Raw genomic sequence first — 23,177 nt, 5'->3', positions numbered from 1 at the left:
GGCTGAGCGCGGTGCGGCAGGTCACAAAAATGACAAAAAAAAAAAAAAAAAAAAAAAAACTGGTCTCTTAAAGCTCAGAGCAGCGTTGCCCGGATTTCAGATGGAACTCAGTGCTCACCACCCTCCTCCCCCTTGATCCCCCCCACCGGCCTTCCCTTCACCCCCACCACCTGCCCCCTGCCCTCTGCTCCTTTGATCCCTGACCCCCCCGACCAGCTGACCCCATCCTCCCCACTGCCCTCCGCCCCCCGACCCACTGACCCCCATCCCCACGACTGCCTGATCTCCACTCCTCACCCTCCTGACCTGCTGACCCCGGTCCCTCTGATCCCTGACCCCCAACGGATATGGCTCCCCCCCCCCCCCCGCCCCACGTCACGTGACAGCAGCCACCATCCACTTCCGGTCCCGTCACAGACCCGCTGCCTAACGTCCATGTTGGGAGCACCCCGAGGCCGAGGCCGCCGCCACCGCCGCCCGCTCAGCCTTCCACACGCCGGCGGCCCCTTCGCCGTTCTGCCAGGGCTGCCTCCGCCCGCCATGGCCGCCGTGCTCTCACAGGTGCGCCAGAACTACCACCCGGTCTGCGAGGCCGCCGTCGACAGCCAGATCAACCTGGAGCTCTACGCCTCCTACGTCTACCTGTCCATGGCCTTCTACTTCGACCGCGACGATGTGGCCCTCATGCACTTCGCCCGCTACTTCCAGCGCCGGTCACACGAGAAGCGCGAGCAAGCAGAGCAGCTCATGAGTCTGCAGAACCGGCGTGGAGGCCGCATCTGCCTGCGCGACATCAAGAAGCCCGACCGCGACGACTGGGAGAGCGGCCTCAGGGCCATGGAGTCCGCCTTCCACCTGGAGAAGTGCGTCAACCAGAGCCTCCTGGATCTGCACCACCTGGCCACCAACAAGGCCGATGCGCACCTCTGCGACTTCCTGGAGAGCCACTATCTGCACGAGCAGGTCAAGGCCCTCAAGGAGCTGGGGGGCCACCTCACCATCCTGCGCAAGATGGGGGCCCCGGAGGCCGGCATGGCAGAGTACCTCTTTGACAAGCTCACCCTGGGTGGCGACGGTGACAAGGACTGAGCTGAGACTGTCCCCACGGCCACGGGGTGCCTACCCCGGGTAACCAGGCCAGGCGTGCATGTTGCCCTTTCCAGACATTCACTTAAGCTTTTCTTTCCTGTTTTGCCCTTGTGCCCAATAAAGTTACTTGGTTCGCAAAGAAATATAGGTGTCCAGTTGATTCGCGTGTGCAAAACTCTCACCTTTTAAGGATAAGGGCAAATCCCCATGCAGGTTTAAAACGGGTATCCAGGGGTGTCTCTCCACCCACCCCCGCCCCGTCCACATGCAGCTAAGATCTCCACGGATGGAGGGGAAAGGTGTTCCATGGGCCCCTGGTAAGCACAACATTAGTCCTCCTCTTATATAGAGTGTGGGTGGGTGGGCTGGGGTGGGTGGTAAAAGTATAAAACGTGGTACCTCTTGGGGAGAAGTGAAGAGAATGGGATTGGGCAGGAATTTAAATAAAGGAGTTTCCAACTTTACCTGAAAACTATTTTTATTATTTTTTTTACCTCAAGTTTTTTTTATTTTATTTTTTTTTCATTTTTTATTATTTATTCTTTTTCTTTTTAAATTTTATTTTATTTATTGAATCAAAATAGATTATACATATTTTGGGGTTCAACATTGAGATATGTTGATCAAATCAATATTACTAGCATATGTATTGTTACAAATCATAATTATTCTTTATGCCCCTTGTCCAATCTCTCCCCTTCCCCTGTTCTCTCCCCCTCCCCTATCTAATTACCCTAGATTTCTTCTCTCCTGAAAGAATCATGGTTACTCTGTTAATTTGTTGCTTAGATGATCTGTCCAATGCTGAGAGATGTGATCGGGTCCCCCAATATTGTCATAGAGCAGATGTTGCTTCTGTCACTCTGAAATGGGCTTCGTGGAAAGAGACATCCTCTTCTTTTCTTTGACTCTGCTGGTGACTCTCCTTCTGTGAATGCACTCCAGTGGTTAGTGGACCATTTGCGTGGTACTTGTGGTGTCTAGTCGCTTTTGCAGCAGCCATGGTTATTACAGAGGCTGCAATGGGCCACCTACATGGAGGTGCTGTTTCTGGTATGCTCCTTGGCACTGGAAGTATGCCTGGTTGTGGGGTGTGTCTGGTCCCCTTCTCCATGTCTCTGGTCCCTGGGCAGGCCCCAAGTCACTGGTGCCATGTGCCAGGTTGTGGGAGGTGTGTCCAATCCCCTTCTCCATGCTTCGGGACACCAGGCAGGCCCTGAGGCACTGGCACAGTTTGCCTGGTTGTGGGAGAGAGGTCCAGTCCCCTTCTCCTTGCCTCAGGTCACTGGGTGGGCCCCAAGGCACTGGCACGGTGTGCCTGGTTGAGGGAGGGTGGTCTGGTTCCCTTCTCCATGCCTTGGACCCCGGGCGGGCCCCGAGGCACTGGTGTGGTGTGCCTGGCTGTGGGAGAGAGGTCCAGTCCCCTTCTCCATGAGCTGGGTGCACAGGTGGGCCCTGAGGTGCTGTCCTGGTGTGCCTGGTTCTGAGAGAGAGGTCAGGTCCCCTTCTCCATTCCCTGGGTCCCTGGGTGGGCTCCAAGATGCTGGCTAGGTGTGCCTGGTTGTGGGAGTGAGGTCCTGTCCCCTTCTCCATACCTCGGGTCCCCAGGCAGGATCCGAGGTGCTGGCATGGTGTGCCTGGTTGTGGGAGAGAGGTCCGGTCCCCTTCTCCATGCCTTGGGTCCCTGGGTAGGCCCCAAGGTGTGGGCATGGTGTGCCACTGACCCTCCGTCTCTGCAGATGGAGGGGAAGCGTGTTCCATGGGCCCCTGGCAAGCGCAACATTAGTCCTGCTCTTATATACAGTGTGAGCGGGTGGGCTGGGGTGGGTGGTAAAAGTATAAAATGTGGTACCTCTTGGGGAGAAGTGAAGAGAATGGGATTGGGCAGGGATTTAAATAAAGGAATTTCCAACTTTACCTGAAAACTTTTGCTTTTTTAAAATATGCCAATGTTAATGTTGGTTGATTCTAGGTATCAAGAAGGGGGCCCTGGGAGATAGCATGGCAGAGGATCTCTTTGACGGTCTCATTCTGGGTGACTGATAATGGGAACTGAGCCATAGGCTGGCTTCCCCATAGCCAGGGGGTTGACAAACTAAAATAGTAGTGGCACTTTGCAAGTCCAAGTCCTTTTATTTGCATTATTATATTTTATTTTTATAACAACCTCAGGAAGGAGGAAGGACAGGTATCCTGACCATGTCTTCATCAGTAAGAAAAATGGAGGTCACAGGCAGGAAGTTATAGAATCTCACATGAGGTATGATGGTAGATTTTCTGATGCCATGTTCCATTTTCTTTCTGTTACCTCGCAGGTATATCAACGGGTTAAGGAAGATTGTGTGGGTAGACTGGGATCCAGCCAGCTAACAAGCCGGAAGGGAGGGAAATCCCCAGCACTCTTAAAGACAGCCCTGATCGTTGTAGCCTCTCACTCTAATTACAGGTGTGCCTTCCAGCCGAGGGTGGGGATGGCTTCTAAACCCGAGCCGAAATCCTTCTCATATGAAAGAAGCCTTCAGAATTAGCCACAGACTGTATAAGAGGTAGAAGGACACCTCACAGGAAGGTAGTCAACACCTGTGCACCTGAGTCCTTCTGTTCAGGCTCTCTCCCCCACACACGCAGCAACACTGTTACCTGAGTTGGCACTGAATACCTGGAAAGACCTTACTGCTGGAAATCCCCAGAGAGTGCCCCATCCACCCAGCTGTCTTCACTGTGAATGGCTTCCCTTCACGTACAATAGGTAAAGGGGGTGATTGCAAAACACACATTCTGTACTTGCAAATCCAGCTCATCTGAAAGTCTGGACAGAGAAGCCTTGTGTGTCTGCCACGCACAGTGTACTGTAGTCTATATACTGAACCATTGCCTACTGTGGTGTCTTCACTGGCATCTACAGCTGACTCCAGACTGGTTCTGTCTTGGCCACCTGGCCTCCTCTGTATCCCATCTTTCCCTTTCCTGTGATTCAGAGGTAATGAATAATCCCAGTATGACAGTAGAAGTCTACTTAGAACTACATCCTTTTATTTTACCTGGAAAAGCAGGATTTCCTCACCTGCAAGACTCAAAGAGTTGTGATAACATTCCAGTGACTATTACAAGCCACTACTTGTAGTGTCCCATTTCACAGCTTTTCTTTAAGAATCCCCAGTAGGAAGTCTAGGTACAGCTGGAGCTGAATTGTTTCTATTTTCCTCGTTTTTCTGCAAGGAAATGGGGATGTTCTAAATTCCCTCCTTTTGGTTCAGTGTTGGGACAGTGGTGGAAAAAAGTCAGAAACATCTAGACCGATTGTCCCGTTGCATTTCTCAATGTCTTGGACTCTGTCCATTGCTGCACGTCTCATTTTCCCAGCCTCCCCCACCACATACCTCTCAGAAGGGGTAAGCAAACGTCTTGTGGGCATGCCGCCTCCTACATACTCACAGCCTTCCCAATTCCTTGATAAGTTGACTCTCAATACTTGGCAGTGCGTTGTGACTTGGTTTTCCAGCTCTGACAAATACCACCCTGAGACACACAGCTGGGTAATTGTCAGTCATTGGCCCTGCTCTGTTGCTTGGGGGGAATGATGTCTGAAACAGCGGCTGTTGCTATGGGTACCAGAGTCTCAGGCAATGATACTATCAGGACAGATGAATAGAAAATGGTAAAATTGATAACTTCATCTCAGGCTCAAACATGGATTCAAATTAACTGTGTTGAATAATTTACCTCTGGGGAAAAAAATCCTCACTCTATCACAAAAGGAAATTTCTTAATAGATGGTTGTCACTGACAACTTGTACTTCATTTTCCAGAAAAAGGAAACATATTTTTTTCCTCAGAAATGTATGACAAGCAGTGCAAAGCACTTATTAATTTCTTCTGAATCTTCTCCACTCTGGAAATTTGTTCTACATATTTGATTTTTAAATTCTCCTTTAATTTTTTTTTTAATTTACCAGCAATTCTAGTTTTTTGTTTTTGTTTTTTTGCCACAAGCCCAAGAAACATATCTAATCAAGTATTCAGTAGAGGAAGGCCTTATCAGTAATCTTGGAAGCGATGCTATGCTTCAGATTTTAAAATAACAAAACATTTTATTACAAATATTTTGTTTTGCAGTCCTAAGTTCAGCTTCAGAGTGATATTGATGAGGAATTTGCTTCAGGAAAGCTAAAGGGAAGGGTGAAATGAAGGCAATTTTATTACTGAAGTGTTAGGACACCTAAAAGGTAAAGAAAAAGATATTTATATCTCGTTTTACTAGTCAAGGAGGACGTAGAAGTGGAGTCAGGTACAGTGAGAAAGGAAAAACCAGAAAAGCAGGAGCTTGAAAAGATATATTTTCTCTTCCATATGTAAAAGAATTATGGAGGAAAACAGTTCAGGGCTGCTGTGGAAGGTCCTTCTATGACATTTCACTAATTCTAAGAGGCATATTTTTGCATATTTTAACATCTTTGAAATTGGGATGTATCTTACAATTGCTGTTGGGTGTAGCTGTCATTACCTGTACATGTACTTCAAACCTTACAGAATGGTATCGTCTAGAAAAAAATCCTGGAGACATTGGAGAAGTACCCTCTTAAAAAATATGAGGGGATTTCAAAAAAGTTCATGGAAAAATGGAATTAAAAGATATAAACAAAAAATATAAACTTTATTTCTCAACATAAGCTTCATCAAGTTCAAGATAAGTTTTGAAAGTGAGGATGACAGCCATTTAGTCCATCTCTGGGAATTTAACCATGTCAAGTCTTTTTCATAAATGAGTGCCCTTTAAAGATTTTTTTTTAAGATTAGGAAACAAAAAGAAGTAAGAAGAAGCCAAATCAGGACTGTAAGGTGGATGCCTAATGATTTCCCACCTAAACTCTTACAAAATTGCCCTTGTTTAATGAGAGGAATGAGCTGAAGCATTGCCATGGTGGAGCAAAACTCTCTGATGAAGCTGTCCCTGCTGTTTTTCTGCTAAAGCTTTGACTGACTTTCTCAAAACACTCCCATAATAATGATAATAAGCAGATGCAATCATTCTTTGGTCCTCCAGAAAGTCAACAAGCAAAATGCCTTGAGCATTCTAAAAAACTGTTGCCATGACCTTTGCTCTTGACCGGTCTGCTTTTGCTTGGACTGGCCCACTTCCACCTCTTGGTAGCCGTGACTCTGATTGTGCTTTGTCTTCAGGATCCTCCTGGTAAAGCCATGTTTTATTTCCTGTTACAATTCTTCAAAGAAATGCTTCAGAATCTTGATCCCACTTGTTTAAAATTTTCATTGAAAGCTCTGCTCTTGTCCGCAGATGATCTGAACACAGCAGTTTTGGCACCCATCAAGCCGAAATGTTGCTCAACCTTAATTTTTCAGTCAGAATGGTGTAAGCTGAACCAATTATGGAGGTGTCTAGGGTGTTGGCTATGGTTTTTGCTGTTAACCATCAGTCCTCTTCAATTAGGGCATGAGCAAGATTAATTTTTTCCTCAAAAATTGCTGTGGATGGTCTGCTGCCGCAGGCTTCACCTTCAACATCATCTTATTCCTTCTAAAAGTCAGTTATCTATTTATAAACTGCTGATTTCTTTGGGGCCTTGTCCCCATAAACTTTTCGTAAAACATCAGTGATGTCACCATTCCTCTACCCAGGCTTCACCATAAATTTGATGTTTGTTCTTGCTTCAGTTTTAGCAGAATTCATGTTGCTCTGATGAGGGCTCTTTTCAAACAGATGTCTTATCCTTCCTAGTGCCTCAAACTAGATCCTGTTCAGACATATTAAAACAAGTTAGTACGAGTTTATTTTGATGCAAAATATGTTTGAAATTCATGCATAGTTTTTTCATAGTACACATTTTCCATGAACTTTTTGAAGATTCCTCGTACGGCATCACCAGTACTCTTGATGGTACAGAGGACGATATTAAGAGATATCAATAATTTTGAATATAAAAGTGATTTAGAAGAGTTGAAATCTGAATCTGAAGAAGTTCTAGCACTTTAGACGTTTTATTTAGTGCATAGTGTCCTTTTTGTGTGAATGCACAAGAGTGATGTAACGACAGAAAAATCTATGCCTAAATAAGTGTAAAAGAAATCTTTCAGAAAGTGTAAATTGAAAAATCTAAGAAAAATCTAAGGGATAAGAAAACATTGTTTCTTAATTTAATTGGTAGCATTTTTTGTTTTTCTTTGTGGTACATAAAATAATAGTGTGCATTAACATGGACATGTTTGGGCTGGCTGGTTAGCTCGGTTGGTTAGAGCACAGCCTTGTAACGCTGAGGTTAAGGGTTTGGATCCCCCTACTGACCAGCCCCCTCCCACCCCAAATAAAGTTGACATGTTTGATCTGATAAAATATGTTATTTTGTTGTTCCACTGTACAGGGCTTCCAGCCCTAAGGTCATCTCATATATATGGAAATAGGAGTGAGGGAGGATTGGAACACTTTTTAGGAGGAAGAAAAACATTATAAATCTAGGAGCAATGAATAGAGGGTTGACCTTTAAAGACTTGTGGCTTACTGTGATATCTGATGATTCACAGGACAAATGTCATGGGAACATTTATTTTCCTTTCAAACCAAAGGATCCACCAAAAGGCCCAGTCTAGATTCACCTGCAATGTGTTTCACTTAGACTCATGATTTTTTTTAAATAAACTTTTTATTTTGGAATAATTTTACTTTTTAGATTTAAATTGTAAAGATAGTAGTAGCACAGTTTCTGTATATCCTTTACCCACTTTCCTCTAATGTTAACATCTTATGCAACCATGGTACATTTGTTAAAAATGAGAAATTAAAATTGGCACATTACTATTAACTAAACTTCAGATTGTATTTAGATTTCACCAGTTTTTCCACTGATGTCCTTTTCGTGTTCCAGTTTCCAATCCAGGATATCAGATTGCATTTAAATGTCATGTCTCCTTGGTCTCCTCTGTCTCAGTCTTTTCTTGTTTTTCATAATCTTTACAGTTTTGAAGAGTAATGGTCATGTATTTTGTAGAGTGTTTTTCAGTTTAGGTTTGTCAGGTGTTTCTCTCATGATTCAACGGGGGTTCTGGGTTTGGGGGAAGACCATAGAGGTGAAGTGTCTTTCTCATCATGTCATATCAGGGGGGCTATATGGCACTCATCACTGGTGATGTTAACCTTGATCACTTGGTTAGGGTGGTGTTGGCCAGGTTTCTCCACTGTAACATTGCTATATTCCCCTTTCCAAACTATTCTTGGCAGCTGGCTGGTTCAAGGATCTGAACCCTTGACCTTGGTGTTATTAGCACCACACTCTAACCAAATGAGCTAACTATCCAGCCTCCAAACTCTATTCTTTAGAACAAGTCATTAAGTCCAGTTTACCCTCAAAAGGTGGGGAGGAGGAATTAAGCTCTACCTCCTAGACAGAGAGCGTATCTCTTTATAATATTTGGAATTCTTCTGTAAGGAAGATTTGTACCTTCTTTCCCATTTATTTATTAAATCATTTGTTTGTCCCAGTACAGTCTCATGGATATTTATTTAATATTTTTGGTTATAATGCAAGACTGTTTTTTATTTTGTTCTTCAAATTGATATACATTTGGCCTCTTCCAGTTGGTTCCTATGTCCCTTTGACATACTCCCATTACTCTGTGTGTGTGTGTGTAGCATTTCTTTACCATCTAGCACTACAAGATGTTCCAGACTCATGATTTTCCGTGCCTCAGCCCTAGAATTAGCCATTTCTCCATGGAGTCCTAGTTTCTATTATTGGATAAATGGTATTTAGAAACCAAGATCTTGGCAAACTAATGAGTTTTTAATTGGAAGAATTCTCATAAAATTCTATATTTCTGACTTGTCTTGAAAATACTGACTATCTGGCAGCACTGGGCCTTGTTCCCATGGGAACTTTTTTTATGGAGCTGAGTTCCAGCTGTCATCCTTGAAGCATATATATTATATTCTCCAATTCACCACAGTATGTGCCATTTAAGCAATGTAACATAGGCACCCAAAAGTGCCTCTTTACTGATCTAAACTACCTGCTGGGCCCTGCAAGCAGTCACTTATGTGTTGTTGTACCTACTCTTGCTGTCCCTGGTACTGTGGAGAGTGAAGGAATTAGTAACTTGGTATGCATTATCTGCCCCAGAAAAAGGATGGTTCTTGTCCCTTGGGTTTATGTGCCCCTCTTTCTTTAGGCCTCTGATAGTGTTTGGGAAGTGACATTTGGGTCTTTGGGCTTTTTTTCCTTGCTGCTTAGAGGTTGAAAGAGCTCAGATTATAGTTCAGTTTGCAAGTGTCTCTGTTAGTTTCTCACCTCCTTTGAGGCCAAAATGTTCAGCATTTTTAACCTTTTATTCTCACTTCATGTCACAATCAGAAATTACCTTGATGGTTTTGTAGCCATCAAATACATTACCAGAAAGGATATACAAGGAGTCACAAACCAAAAGGCTTATAGATCGAATTAAGATGCTTGGATCACACTGTTTACTGAATAATTTAGAACATACAGTGAGAAGCAAGGAGAGAGAGACCGAAGCCGGGGAGAGAGGATGGCAGCAGGATGGAAGGAACACATAGCCTGGGTCCCATGTCAACCAGTGCTCACATATCCACTCTCTTTGCTGCTTTATCCTTCCCCACTGACTGCGTGGCTATGAGGACCAGCAATGGGATGTCTAGAGCTAACACACACCTTCTTTATCAGAAAGACCCAGGGCCAAGTACTCCTGGGCACAGCTGTTATTTACTGATTACCTGCTGGGCAGGTGTTTTAGTCTAGTGTATGCAGCAGAGGACATATGGGACCAGATGGCTGTCACCAATGGGTGGCTGATCTAAGGATGCTGGTCTCCTCTGTCTCAGCCTTTTCTGGTGTTTCACAATCTTTACAGTTTTGAAGAGTAATGGTCATGTATTTTGTAGAATGTTTTTCAGTTTGGATTTGTCAGGTGTTGCTCTCATGATTAGACTGCGGTTCTGGGTTTTGGGGAAGACCATAGAGGTGAAGTATCTTTCTCATCACGTCTTATCAGGGGGGCTATATGACACTCATCCCTGGTGCTGTTAGTCTTGGTCACTTGGTTAGGGTGGAGAAACCGTACATACTTTGTTTCTACTTGGTCTTTCCATACCTTCCTGTTCAGCACACATATATTCTGCCTACTTTATCCCCGTCTAGTATGTCTCACAAGAATTATCTATGCTTAGTTTTATCTATCCTCTTTATTTGTTTTTCTTATCTATTGCAAAATTGAGTCTTCTTAAATAAGTAGTAAACAAACATTTCCCTATGCAAGCATCTTCTAACCTGTTTTTCAGAGACAAACTGGCCCGGTGAGGTGCCATGGATCTTTTGCAGGGCATAGTTGGTGTGGTTGCTGTCATGGCTTTGTTGACTAGAACCTTTGTTGGTAACCATGATGATCATCTGAAAGCCCTCCCAGGGGCATATCCAGCTCACAATAAGGGGATCGTGACCCCATTTTCTTTAAGGACCTTGATTCCTTAGCTCCTAGAGTTCCTAGGAAGTCATTTGCTTCATTAATGTGGAAAAGATAGAAATGTAGTCTTTCTAAAAAGGGGCGTTCCTGACTAGTTACCTCACCTTTGTATTGGGTCTGATACCTGCAGTGAATTAGTAGGTCCAGGAGGCTCTTGAAGGAAGAAAGATGGGGGCAGGAGGTTGATTCAGTAACTGAGAGTACATGGAAAGTGAAGATATGGATATAGGAGGTGTAGACACGGATGCAGGTAGTGTCAAGAAGCCTTGGGGAAGTTCATTGTGTAGCTATTTATAAGAACAAAAAGGAAACAGCATGGGACTGGTTAATTGTGATACTCAACTGAAAATACAATATTAATCAGTTATTAAAATTTAGGGTCTTGCCCATTAATAGAGTAGATTAAGGAGTAGCTTAGAGCCAATAACTCCCAGGACCAGTGAAGTGCAAAAAATCCATCCCAGTTCCCAGAAAGGGGAACAGCCATGTGTCCCCCAGGTAAAGACAAGCTGCAGGTTTTGAAACCAGGCCACTGAGCTATCTTCTCTCACAATTTGTTCTGGAATGGTCTTCTCTTTACAAATACAATTTCCCCTTGTCAGAGAAGACCTCCACTTTTCCATCAGGTCCCCCAAGGGTGAGGGTGCTTGGGGTCTGTTCCTGTTACAGGGCACACTCAGCTCCTGGCTGAGGCTCCCCAAAATTGATACCAAACTCACAGGCCCAGCTGCCTGCCCCCAGACAAAAGCAAACCACTCAAAAGTCAAATGTTGGTGAATCAGCTTTTATTCAAGAATACCAGTGACCTGAGGAGAGATGTGAGGCTCACCCATCTCTCCCATAAACCTGAAGGAGCACGGCCACAGTAAAGCCATCTCAAAGACTCATTTACTGAGGGGTTTCTAATGAGGGGGTTGAGGGAATGGAACGCAGGAAATGAAAAGTAGGAGGGGTGGTAAGGGAACATGAGCTACAAGGGGTCCATGCCTATGAGCCAAGTACAAGGTCTCACCAAAGCCTTGTCTGGTTTCTGCTCCTGTCCTCATCTCAGGGTCTGGCTAGTACGTATAGGTCTGCAGCTTCAGCCTGGCTGGAAAACAACTTTATATCCATGTAAACAATGTCATCTTGCCCCATAACCAAGGTTCAAAATATCAAATAACCATGGGGAAAGAGGGAACTCAGAGAAATGCAGGACAAGAAATAAACTGTCTTTTTAAAATTTGCCTACAGTTCATGGGGTTTTAGGTCCCAATGTGGCTTCAGTCATGCTCACTCCAACATTCCCTCTCTGGAGAGTCTTTTAACCAGCTTTCTTGATTAGAGGCGATCCAAGATGCAGCAGTCCCTCGGTGCAGAAGAGTTACTTGCATAGGAGAAATCAGTGATGCCAGGACGGGGCAGGGTTCCTGCTGATATAATTAATGACAGACCCAAGGGTCTTGGGTGAGAGCTCCTAACGCATTGAACTAACTGGATTCCAGGGATTCTCTGATATTCACAGTGACCTCCCCCCCCACCCCCGACTACGGTTTCATTATTATCCGTTAATATACATCTTACTGAAAATCAAGTTGTTACAAGCAGGAGGTTTGCTGAAGGAGAGGAAGGGGAGCTTTCCCCTAAGCAAATCTGGAAAACCCATCTTGCCTATCTGATTTGTTCTTGGCACCAAAGGGACAGTGATATCATTGTAAATGGTAGCTTCAGGGAAAGAAGTTTGGGGGAAAAGTACAATTTGGAATTTCTAAGATGTTAGGGAGAGAAGTGGTGACCTGAAGGTGGAAAGAAGGTGGCGAGAAGATAGAGAATCCAAACATCATCATAATCATTATGGTTCAACCCATAAAGATATTGAGGGTGGCAGAAATGTAGGCTCTGCCTGGGAAAATTTCATGTGGTAAAAATATGAGGGATTCACAATGGGCAAAGCAAGTTTAATAACAAAAGTTGGTTTGCTTTTTTCTTCCACTCATTCTTCAAGAATGTGAATGTGTATGGAAAAAAGGATAAAAAAGCAAAGGGAAGAGTAACCTGTGGATCAAAAAGCAGTGATCGTTCTCTAAAAGATGCTTAGCTTTAAGCTGAAACTTGCGAGAGAGAGGAAGAGCTGGCGTGACATATGTGGAGGTGAAAGCAACAGGAGGTAGACTTCCAAATCAGGGCTTGGGGAACTGCAGATGGCAGCGAGACACGGGGTTCACCTGGCATGAAGGGAAATAGGAATGTAACTCAAGGTGAGATGATGAAAGGTGAGGTATGGAGGATGACCTCATATGAAGGTCAAGAGTGTAGTTTTCATGTTTAAAATCTACTACTTATGTAATTAAGTAAAAGGCCATTTGAGGAAGCAGCACATTCGGATCTGAGCTTCAGGAGTGGGTTAACAGATCCCTTCTCGGAGATCTCCTGGGATAATGGGGATGCCCGGTGACAGACACCTGGGATGAATATAAAAATGTGAAACTAATGACCTTGTGTCTGAAGACTCAGAGAGAGCATTCTCTCTAATCAAGCAAGTAGCACCAAAAGTTCTGTATGAGGTCCTGCTGTCCTATTTCTTTTTCAACTGGAGTTTGACTATTGTTTCAATTTGCTGCTTCAGAAAAGTACAAGCCCAGATGTCAGGATGTCAGAGTGTTAGAAGAACATCAAAGCCCCTGGTGATGCCGGTGCAAGTGTTTTAGAGCAGCATCAAAGAAGTGCAGGGCTTGCACCCTTCCTCTCAGAGAAAGAACATCAGACTCAGCTCTGGCAGCTTTTACCTCCTTTGAAAACCCACTCGCTGTTTTTGCCAGCCACTTGCAAGAAGGAAATTTATCAGCAACCTCTGAAGTTTAAAAGGTGCCCGTGTCCCTGAACCAGCCAGTCTTTCCTGGGGAATGTGTGCATGTCAGGACAGAATCAAGGAATAATGGCGAGGTTATACAGCATGACATTTACCTATTTTACTATTCAATTAACACGTGACTGCTCCTCCCTGTACCTCCACATCATAGGTCGATGTGAAGAGGGTTCTCCTGGAAATCCCCTCCACCCCAAACTAACAGCCTCACCATTACCATCTGCCATGCAGCCAAAGGTCTAATCTCAGATTGCCTTTTATCATTGCTTATGTTCATCACCACAAGAACCTCCCTCCACCCCCAGTTTCTCAGGACATACCTTACATTCCATACTCTAATCCACGCACCTCCTTTTTCTGTCCCTTTCTGCCACTCCTCCCCAACTTTCGAAACCCATTCTCTGTGCTCTTTGGAACTCGTGGGCCATTATCAACAAGATCTCCTATGTCCTCTACCCCTTTTCTGAACATTCCCTTCATGTTCTTGTTTTAACTGCGAAGTGGAATTCCACTAAGGACACTGCTTCCCCCGCAGCCCTCTCCAGGGATGGTCATCTGCCCCACAGTACCACTGGGCCTGAGGGTAATTGCGGTCCTCCTTCCTTCTTGCTGGTGCTTCTGGGCCATCCTTCCTCCTGTCCCTTCCCCCTTTATGCCCCCCTGCTTAGAATCCAATGTCATCACATTATGTCCCCCACTATCCTTTCTTGAAATAGTTATCTAGAGACCCCCATCCCATATTTCTTGATGATCTCAGCTCCTGGCTGATGGTAATCTTCAATATCAGCTCTGTTCTAATTCGTGGTGATTTCAACATCCACATAGATGATCATTCCACAACCTGGCCTCCTAGTCCCTTCATGTGTTCTCCTCCCATAATCTTGTCCTCCAATCTACTCAGCCACTCATCGCTATAGCCATTTCATAGACGTTGTCATCTGGATTACGTGTTCTTTTCATATCTCTATCTCATACATCAGACTATCACCACCTCTTCTATTTCTAGTTCATTCTCTCTAGAGTTCTGATGCCAAAAATCCTTTAACACCTCTGAAAAATCCAATCCATTATTCCATCAATTACTCCTTGATCTCCTCTGTTTACTCAGGTTAAATCCCATGGTAAATGACAATAAGCATTTCCCTGCATACATTTCCACTTTACCTGACCCTCCTTGTTGTACTTGCTTGGCAAAATCCCTAATCTCATTTCTCCCCTATGCCACACCTGCACCCATGCAACTGAATATGGCTGGAGAAAAATTCCACCATTCTGACTTAACTCACTTAAACTTAATGAGCACGATTCTTAAGTGAGCCCTTTGTGCTGCCAACAATCATATTATATTTTCATATTTCGTTCACTCTCTTACTCTCCCTGTTTATTATTCTTACATTCTCCTCTGTATCCATTAGCCTTTGCTGCATAGCAAGCCATCCCAATACATAGTAGTATAAAGCAGTAATCACTTTATTTGCTCATGATTTTGTGGGTCAACAACTTGGGTTGGAATGGTAGGTAGTATTCTCCTGGACTCTCTTGGTATCACTCATGTGGCTGTGGTCATCTGGTGACTCAAATGGGGCTGGTTGGTCTAACATGGCAGTTGGTATTTGCTGTTGGCTGGGCCACACATGTCTCTAGTAGGCTAGCTAGGGCTTCTTAAAATGGTGGTGGTGGTGGTGGGAGTGTTCCCAGACACAAGCATTTTTTAACCCTCTGCTTGCGTCATACTTGCCAATGTCCTTTTAGCTAAAGCAAATCACATGGTCAAGCCCAGAATCAATGTGGGAGGGAAATAACAAGGGCCTGATGCACTGCAGGCTATTACTGGAACAACCAACTACTTCTTCCAACCTTTAATCACTTGCACGTCCTCCCGATCCTCACTCTCAGCTAATGACCTGGTGCTTTACTTCACTGAAGAAAAAAAAAACTGAAACTATATGAAATTCCACAGACTTCCACCTACCATCATACCTCCCTACCCAACAGCATCTGGGCACATTTACTCTACCTCTTTTCCTGTTACTAGATGAACCCTCTATGCCCTTATCTAAGGCTAACCTCTCCAATTTTGCACCAGAGCCCTTCCTGTCCAACCAAAGACTTTGCTTCTGTTTCTCTTCAGCATTCACTAGTGCTGATGGAGCCATCCCGTGGCTTGAATGGGCTGCATGCTCTAAGATGGCCTCGCTCTCTTTTCTGCATCATCATTTTCTCTTTATTGGATCATTCTCTTCAGGATATCTTTTATCCTGTGCTAAAATATCCCTCTAATAACCCTGTAACTACTGACATTCTTCACAGCTAAACTTTTTGAAAGTGCTCTTCATACTCATAATGTCCATTTCCTCTCCTCCCCACTTAGTATTGAAATGTCCCAAGACTCAGTTCTTAAGGCTTTTCTATCCACCCTGTATATGCATGCCTTTGGTGCTCTCATCAAGCTCATGGATTTATATGCTCTCTATTGTTAATGCTCCCAAATTTATATCTCCAGTCTAATTCTCTCCCCTGAATTCCAGACCCATGTATATGATACCTGTAGACATCTTAAACTTAATGTGCCACACAGATATTGATCAAAGGGTACACACTTTCATTTTTAAGATAAACAAGCTCTGGGCATCTAATGTTCAGCATGGATAGTTGCATTGGATTAAATGTGTCCCCTAACGGTTCATGTATTGAAAACTTAATCCCTATTCTAACAGTGTTAAGAGGGTGGGAAATACTGTTATGGTAATTGAAAAGTGGGGCCTTTAAGAAGTGATTAGATTATAAGGACTGTACCTCTGTGAATGCATTAATCCATTGATGGTTTAATAGGTGGTAATGGGTGTAGTTCTGATGACTTTAAAGGGAGAACAAGTGAGGAGGTTAGTTCTCTCTTGCTTAGCCCATTCACTGTGTAATACTCTGTGTCACTGTAGAGCCACCACCAAGAAGGCCCTCACCAGATGTGCCCCCTGGACTATGGAATTTCCAGCTTCTGAACCATAAGAAATAAATTTCATTTCCTTAAAAATCACCCAGTTTCAGGTATTCTGATATAAGCAACAGAAATGGACTAATATAGTGGTGATGGATGTGTTAATTAATTTGATTGTAATAATCATTACATGATGTATATCAAATCATCATGTTATATGCCTTGAATATATATAATCTTTGTCAATTAGATACTTTAAAATTTAGAAAAAGACAAAAAAGTGAATGAAAAAAACCAGGAAGTCAAAATATAATGTCTAAAATGAACAGATCAGTTGCTGCGGATTGGATGTCCCCCCAAAGCTTATTGAGGCTTGATCACCACTGTGACTGTTGAGAGAGTGGGAAATCCTATTATGGTGATTAAAAGGTGGGACCTTGAAGAGGTGATTGGATTGTAAGACTGTGCCCTAGTGAATGGATTAATACATTGATGGTTTAATGGTGGTCATGGACATGGTTCTGATGACTTTAAAAGGGAGTGCATGAGAAGCTTTTTTTTTTCTCTCTCTCTCTTCTGCCATTTTGCCATGTGATACCCTGTACTGCTGGAGTCACCACCAAGAACAAGGCCCTCACCAGATGTGTTCCCTGGACTTTGGACTTCCCAGCCTCTGAGACTGTAAGCAATAAATATTGTTTCTTTATAAATTACCTGTTTCAGGTATTTCTGTAATAAGCAACAGAAACAGTCTAGTACATCAGTATATAGCAAAACAAGCACATTATTTAGAGATATAAAGAAAACTCCCAGAAGAAACACTTAAAATAGGTTTTCTTTAGGGATTACAACTAGAAGTAAAGTACAAGTTGGGGCAAGGATTATTATTTTTAATGGTATGTAAATATACACACAGGCACAAAGTATATACAAATATAGATACATGAGGGTATATGACTTTTAAATAAATTAAATGTTTTATTTTTATTTTAAAAATTAATGCCATTAACTATATTTTCTCAAAGATATTATATCAAATCATTGAAAAAAGAATGCCACATAGAACTCATATTTTCCTCAAAATCTCCACCTGAAATTAATGGCAATTTCCAATTTTTCAAGACAAAAGCCACATGAAGTCATCTTTAATTCCTCTATTTTTCATATATCCCACATCCAAATTATCAGTGAATCTTATTCAAAATATACCCAGACTCTGACCCCTTCGCACAACCTCCAATACTGCCACACATATTCAGTCTACCACCACCTCCCACCCACTGCAGTAGACTCAACTGATCTCCCTACTTCTTTCTGTCCTTGTACACTACAGTCTATTTTCAACACAGCAGCCAGACTGTCTTTAAAAACAGAAGTCAAAAAAAGAAAAAGTCAAATCATGTCACTCCTCTGCCACAATTGCCCTCATAGCTCTTACCATCTGCCTGTTCCCTCCCCCATCTCATACTGTTACTTCTCTCCCCCTTGTTCACTTGGCTTCAGCAACATTGCTCTATGTATAATTCCTTGGGTACCTCAAGCCTACTGCCTCCTTAGAATTTTTTATCTAGTTTTCTCTGTAACACTGTAACAGTTAGATTTTGTTGTGTAATAAACCAATCTAAAATATAATGGCTTAAAACAACAATAATTAATTACTCCTCATGATTCTCTGGGTTGAACAGACAGTTCTTGTCAATCAGTTTGGCTGAGGCTGGATGGTTTAGGACTAGAGTTGGCAAACTATTAGGCTGCTGGCCAAATCTGGTCTGCTATGTCTCTCTGTAAATAAAATTTTATTGGAACACATTCATGCCCATTTGTTTGTGTATTGTCTGTGGCTGCTTTCAGATTAAGATAGCAATGATTTGGTGTTGATGGGGCAATGGGGATGGATTGGTGACATGTTTCTCATTGTCCTGCAGTGGAGCAGTGTAGCGCTGGCTTGTTCACATAATGGTGGTCACAGGGTTTCTGAGATGAGAGAGAGAGAGAGAGGGGGAGAGAGAGAGAGAGAGAGAGAGAGAGAGAGAGAGAGAGAGAGAGAGCACCACAGTGCATAATACATTTCAAGTCTTTGCTTGTTCATACTTGATATTGTCCCATTGGCTAAAATAGGTTACCTGGCTCAACCTAGAATCAGTATAGAAGGAACTACCTGGGAATGTGGATGTAGGAATGACATTTTTTGTGTCCATTTTTGCAAACATATCCACCACAAACATTATTCTTCTTTCATGACCTACTCCCTCACCTCCTTCAACTATGCTCAAATATCACTTTCTTAGTGAGCTTTCCTTAATGAGCTCCCATCTCTCTACTCCCTATTTTTCTTTCCTGCGTCACTTCCTTCTGTAACATCCATCTTTTTTAGCCTATCATACTTTTCACTTATTTATTTTGCTCATTGTCTATTTTCTCCTTCTAGAATATAAACTCCACGAGGGCAGGGATTGGGAGCTGTTTTTTTTCCCCACTGTTTCATCTCAAGTGCCTAGAACAGTGCCTGGAACAAAGTAGGAAATCAAAAAATATTTTTGAATAAATGAATGAATGAATGAACTGATGCTAGTCAGGATTTGAAGCAGGAGCAGTCCTTGCTGGCTGTGATAGTGTTATTGATGTTTGGGTCTAGAGTTCATCGGTAATCTTTCTTGGTGTGACACTGCTAGTATTACGTTGGAATAATGTGTATAACACAGTTTGAAAATACCAAGAATTTAAGAACAGAATTATTACTGCTTTGATTTTTGTACCTTAGGTGCTTGATCTTAACTCACTCAATAGGTAACGGTAAGAAATTATATTTAACCCTTCTAAGTGGACCAGAGCACTACAATGATCTATTTTGAGATAGCAATTTCTTGGAGGAGAGTTCTATTCCCAAAACAAAGCTCTGATCACATTGCACATATCCTCTGCCCAACCTTTTTGGAATCTTTTCTGCCTGCAGAATAAAGTCCTTCCAAATTAGTACTCATTTTGACTTTCCAGCATTATATACTTTTTATCAGGTTAGCTAGGACTTGAAGAAAGGACATGACTTAGAAAAGGTGACATGAGGGGTTGGGGGATTCTAGGCAGGAGCCAGAATGTGAGATGTCTTTAGGAACAAGTTGTGGAACAATTTGGCTGGTATAAAGGAGCTGTACAATACAATGCAGTACAGTGGGATATGGCAAATGCACGGGAAGTACCATGTTTTCAATTATCGCAAAAACATGATTGACCCCCCATGTCTGCAAGATGTCCAAAGAAATACATGAAACTGAACTAGTCTGACAACATATGAGTTTTTTTGTATGTATTTTGATTCCCTACATTTACTCCTCCTACTGAGTTACGTACATTGTCTTTTTTCATTCTAAATTCCGTAGAGGTTTAAGACATTGAAATCACTGTGCCAATAGATTTTTGTTGTTGTTGTTGTTTTAATAGTTTCATCAGTGCAGAATTCCAGCCTGTTGAATTGTTGATCTGCTACCATTGCTGTATCGCATTACTCTCTCAGTAGTTATTTATACCTCATTTACGGCTCCCAGACATTAAAAGGAAAGGTCTTGAAACTTATGGGAGTTTAGAGGGAGAGCTCTCTATATCTTGTGAAACAGACAAGGTCATTGCTTAGTCAACCTTTCTTACAAAAGAGTTCAGCGATGACGGCCAAATTACAGCTCCGGTCAACCGCAGCTGATCATGGGCTCTGTTGATGGGTGCCCTTGGCTGGACCTGAAAGTGATGTCCTGAGAAATGATTACTCTTCTGCTTGAGAAGCCAAAGATGTATCCATTAAAGGCTGAGCAGATAGGAGGAATAAAGGTATAAACGATCGGTCAACATATTAGACCTTTTACTCCTTGTCATGATCCCTAGTATATCGATCACACTCCCTCACGAGTGTGTGGCTATTCCAGTGCCATTTTACAGACACCGAAATCTTGGTTGTTGAGCTCCTTGAAACTTTAGAAAGACATACTCAGGTATATAGACCAAAGAATAATTCTTTAAAAAGCCATATGGGGAAACTTAGGATTACATGCTATTTATGCCTGCATTCAATAATTATTTATGAGGACTTCATTTTGGTCAGGTACTGTGCTAGATGCTAAGTGTTCTGCCTTCAAAATCTTCAAACTTTAGTTGGGGAAATCAACATTATAATTAATATTTCAGTGCTGTAATAGAATTAAGTACACACAGAGAAATAAAATGTTACCTAGACTTGGAAGTGGTGGGTGTTCTGGAAGCATCCTCAGGTGTGATGATACCCAAAAGGAGTTTTGAAAATTGAACAGGGGATGTTGAGAAGAGATGGGCTAAAACATTGTGGGTAGAGAGAGCAATGTGGGCCATGATGGACCCTCTATCATATTCAGGGTCAAGTGGCAGGGTAGTATAGGATGGAGAAGGAGAGGGAGAAAAGATGCTGGAAAAGAAGCAGGACAGGTCAGAGAAAACCAGGCACTTCAACTACAAAGTTTGAATCGTACATAAAAAGCAATGGAATGTTACTGCTGGATTTTTTTCATTAAGTGATCAGATTTTTCCTTCAGAACAAAGACAACTGTGGAAGAAGAATTAAGCATCTGAATGTGGATGAGGCTTGGGACCTGGGATCTATTACAGGACTGCTGCAGAAAATATGGAGAAAAATGGTGAAGGCCCAGCTAAGGCAGGAGCAGTGAAGAAGAGAGAAGGGCATGATATTGGGAGACATTGAAGACCCAAAACTGTATTTCTTGGTGACCAGATGGGCAGAAAAGGAGAGAAAAGGATTTTGAAGGACAGTATTTGGATTTCTAGTTTTGAGCATCTTGGGTATATGGTAGTATCTTTGTCAAAGAGAGGGAACACAAGAGAAGGAATGGAAATTTCAGAAGAAAATAGGAACTTTTCTCAAGCTCAACATGCCGTGGGATGTCTAGATGTTGCTGAAACTTGAAATGTGGCAATTATATATTTGGGCTACATGGAATTAAAGGCAAGGGGTAAACTTTCCACCTCTAACCATCTTCTGCCTTTGTATATCCTTGCAGAAAAGGCCTCTATCTGAATGATAGAAGGATGAAGAGAGAAAGCCTCATGGATTGTGTGGAAGGTGGGTGGGGACTTGAGGAAAGAAAGGGATCTGAACAAGCGAAGGGAGAAGAGAAGGCACTTCAGGGAGGGAATACAGCACCAAGAAAGGCAAGACACTGGTACCAAGTAAGACAAGAGCTGAGGGCTGAAGATGTGGAGATGAGGAAAATAAGCATTACCAAGAAGATAGAGCTGAATTTCCCAATAAATTTATGTTCTAGATGGATGCTGGGAATTTATACTTTATAAGCAATCCGCAATAAGAAGCCACGGTAGGTTTTAGAGCAGAGGAGGAACATTATATGACTTGTATTTTAGGAATATGGCCTGGAAGCGGCTTCCAAGAAGGTACGAAATGAGTACAAGTGGAGGCAGATATCTGGCCAAGAAAAGTTGATTTGGAATCTTCCAGTAGCCTTGGCTACTTTATAAGGGGGAGAAGAGCTTTTATGGATTCTGCTGGCGCCATTTCTCCCCTATCAGGAATATAGCAGCACTTAGGTGACTGGGATTGAAAACATTCATGCTGTTATATTCCTTCGAAGGGGAACCAGCCACAGACCTCTTGAAGCAGTAGCAGGAGGAGATCCATGCAAATTTTTTCCTTTAAAGAAATTCAGAAGCAAATAACCAGAAAGCTTGCAGTAATGACTATTTTTACCCAATTACACATGCATTACTAAGTGTCACAAATCTCATGAGATGGAAGGTGTGATTTTCTAAGTCGGCTGCTGTGTTGAGATGAGAGAAATTGCTCAGTGTTGATAGCACTGTTGGATGTTGTTAATGTAATTACAGTTTTCCAGACTGGTCTCAAAAATTAAGATTCTTGTATTTTCTATTTTGCTTTCCATCTTGGTAAGGTAATTAAAAAGTACAAACTTGCTTGGTTTGACTTTACACCCATTTTTCATGACATTTTTATGGTGTCATACTAAATGGATTGATTTTTTTTCTATTTGTCTTTGAAAATGTCATTTGCACAAAGAGATTGAATGGACTTAATTTGTTTAGTCTCCCCAAGTGATGCTTATAAGTGAGCCATGATAATTTGGTAAATATATCATATGAAGGGAGATGTTACAAACAACTGAAAGAATTATTCATAGTGTGTGAGGGAAAAAAAATGGATAAAAGGAAGTTAGTTAACAAATAGGACTGAGATGTTAGAATAAAGATGGACATCAGGTATTCATATGGGTTGTCTCATTAAAACATAATGTTAGTTTAGAGAATTTCTTTGTGTCATTAAGGCTTTATTGTTGCCGCTGTGGTTGCTATGTAAGTATATCCAGGAGTGGCACAACGTAACTAATGTAAATTTCTCCTCCATGCTTCTTTGAGCATCATAGACAGTCAAACTTAGCTGAATTTCTGCTTCAGAGATTTACAAAGTACCATTAAAAGATTTAAAATTTTCCCCATTTCCTGTCTTTTACCATTGCCTCCACATTTGGTTAAAAATGTGAAAACATTCGTAAACTTCTTAATTCATCATTATTATTATTATGTGTATTGCAACTGCTGAGAACCGTAAATTAACCAAGTTTTAAAACATATTATAAAGGAAATGGGAGAAGCAACTATTTTAAATGGCATTTTTAGGTATGTAATTTATAAATAACCTGAGGAGCTATAAGCATGTACAATGTACTGAATGTCTACAAAGTGTTCTCATGTACAATATCTCATGGAAATCTGTCATTTACACTTGAGTCAGGCCATAGCATGGCCAAAGTAGTT

General features: G+C 42.3%; 1 protein-coding gene across 1 annotated transcript; it reads left to right on the top strand.

Annotated features, from left to right (window-relative positions):
- Positions 1-540: 540 nt before the first annotated feature.
- Positions 541-1,089, top strand: LOC134367473 (ferritin heavy chain-like). Its single transcript, XM_063084226.1, has one exon. The coding sequence runs from the start codon at positions 541-543 to the stop codon at positions 1,087-1,089; it is 549 nt and encodes a 182-aa protein (XP_062940296.1).
- The last annotated feature ends 22,088 nt before the right edge of the window (positions 1,090-23,177 follow it).

This window comes from Cynocephalus volans, chromosome X (genome assembly GCF_027409185.1).
Source record: "Cynocephalus volans isolate mCynVol1 chromosome X, mCynVol1.pri, whole genome shotgun sequence".
Lineage (NCBI taxonomy): Eukaryota > Metazoa > Chordata > Mammalia > Dermoptera > Cynocephalidae > Cynocephalus > Cynocephalus volans.
The sequence above is the reverse complement of the archived record's forward strand: the minus strand, read 5'-3'. Positions and strand labels throughout refer to the sequence as shown.

What these genes read in the sequence shown, in the direction of transcription:
- LOC134367473 (XM_063084226.1), top strand. Translation starts at nt 541, where the DNA reads ATGGCCGCCGTGCTCTCACAGGTGCGCCAGAACTACCACCCGGTCTGC.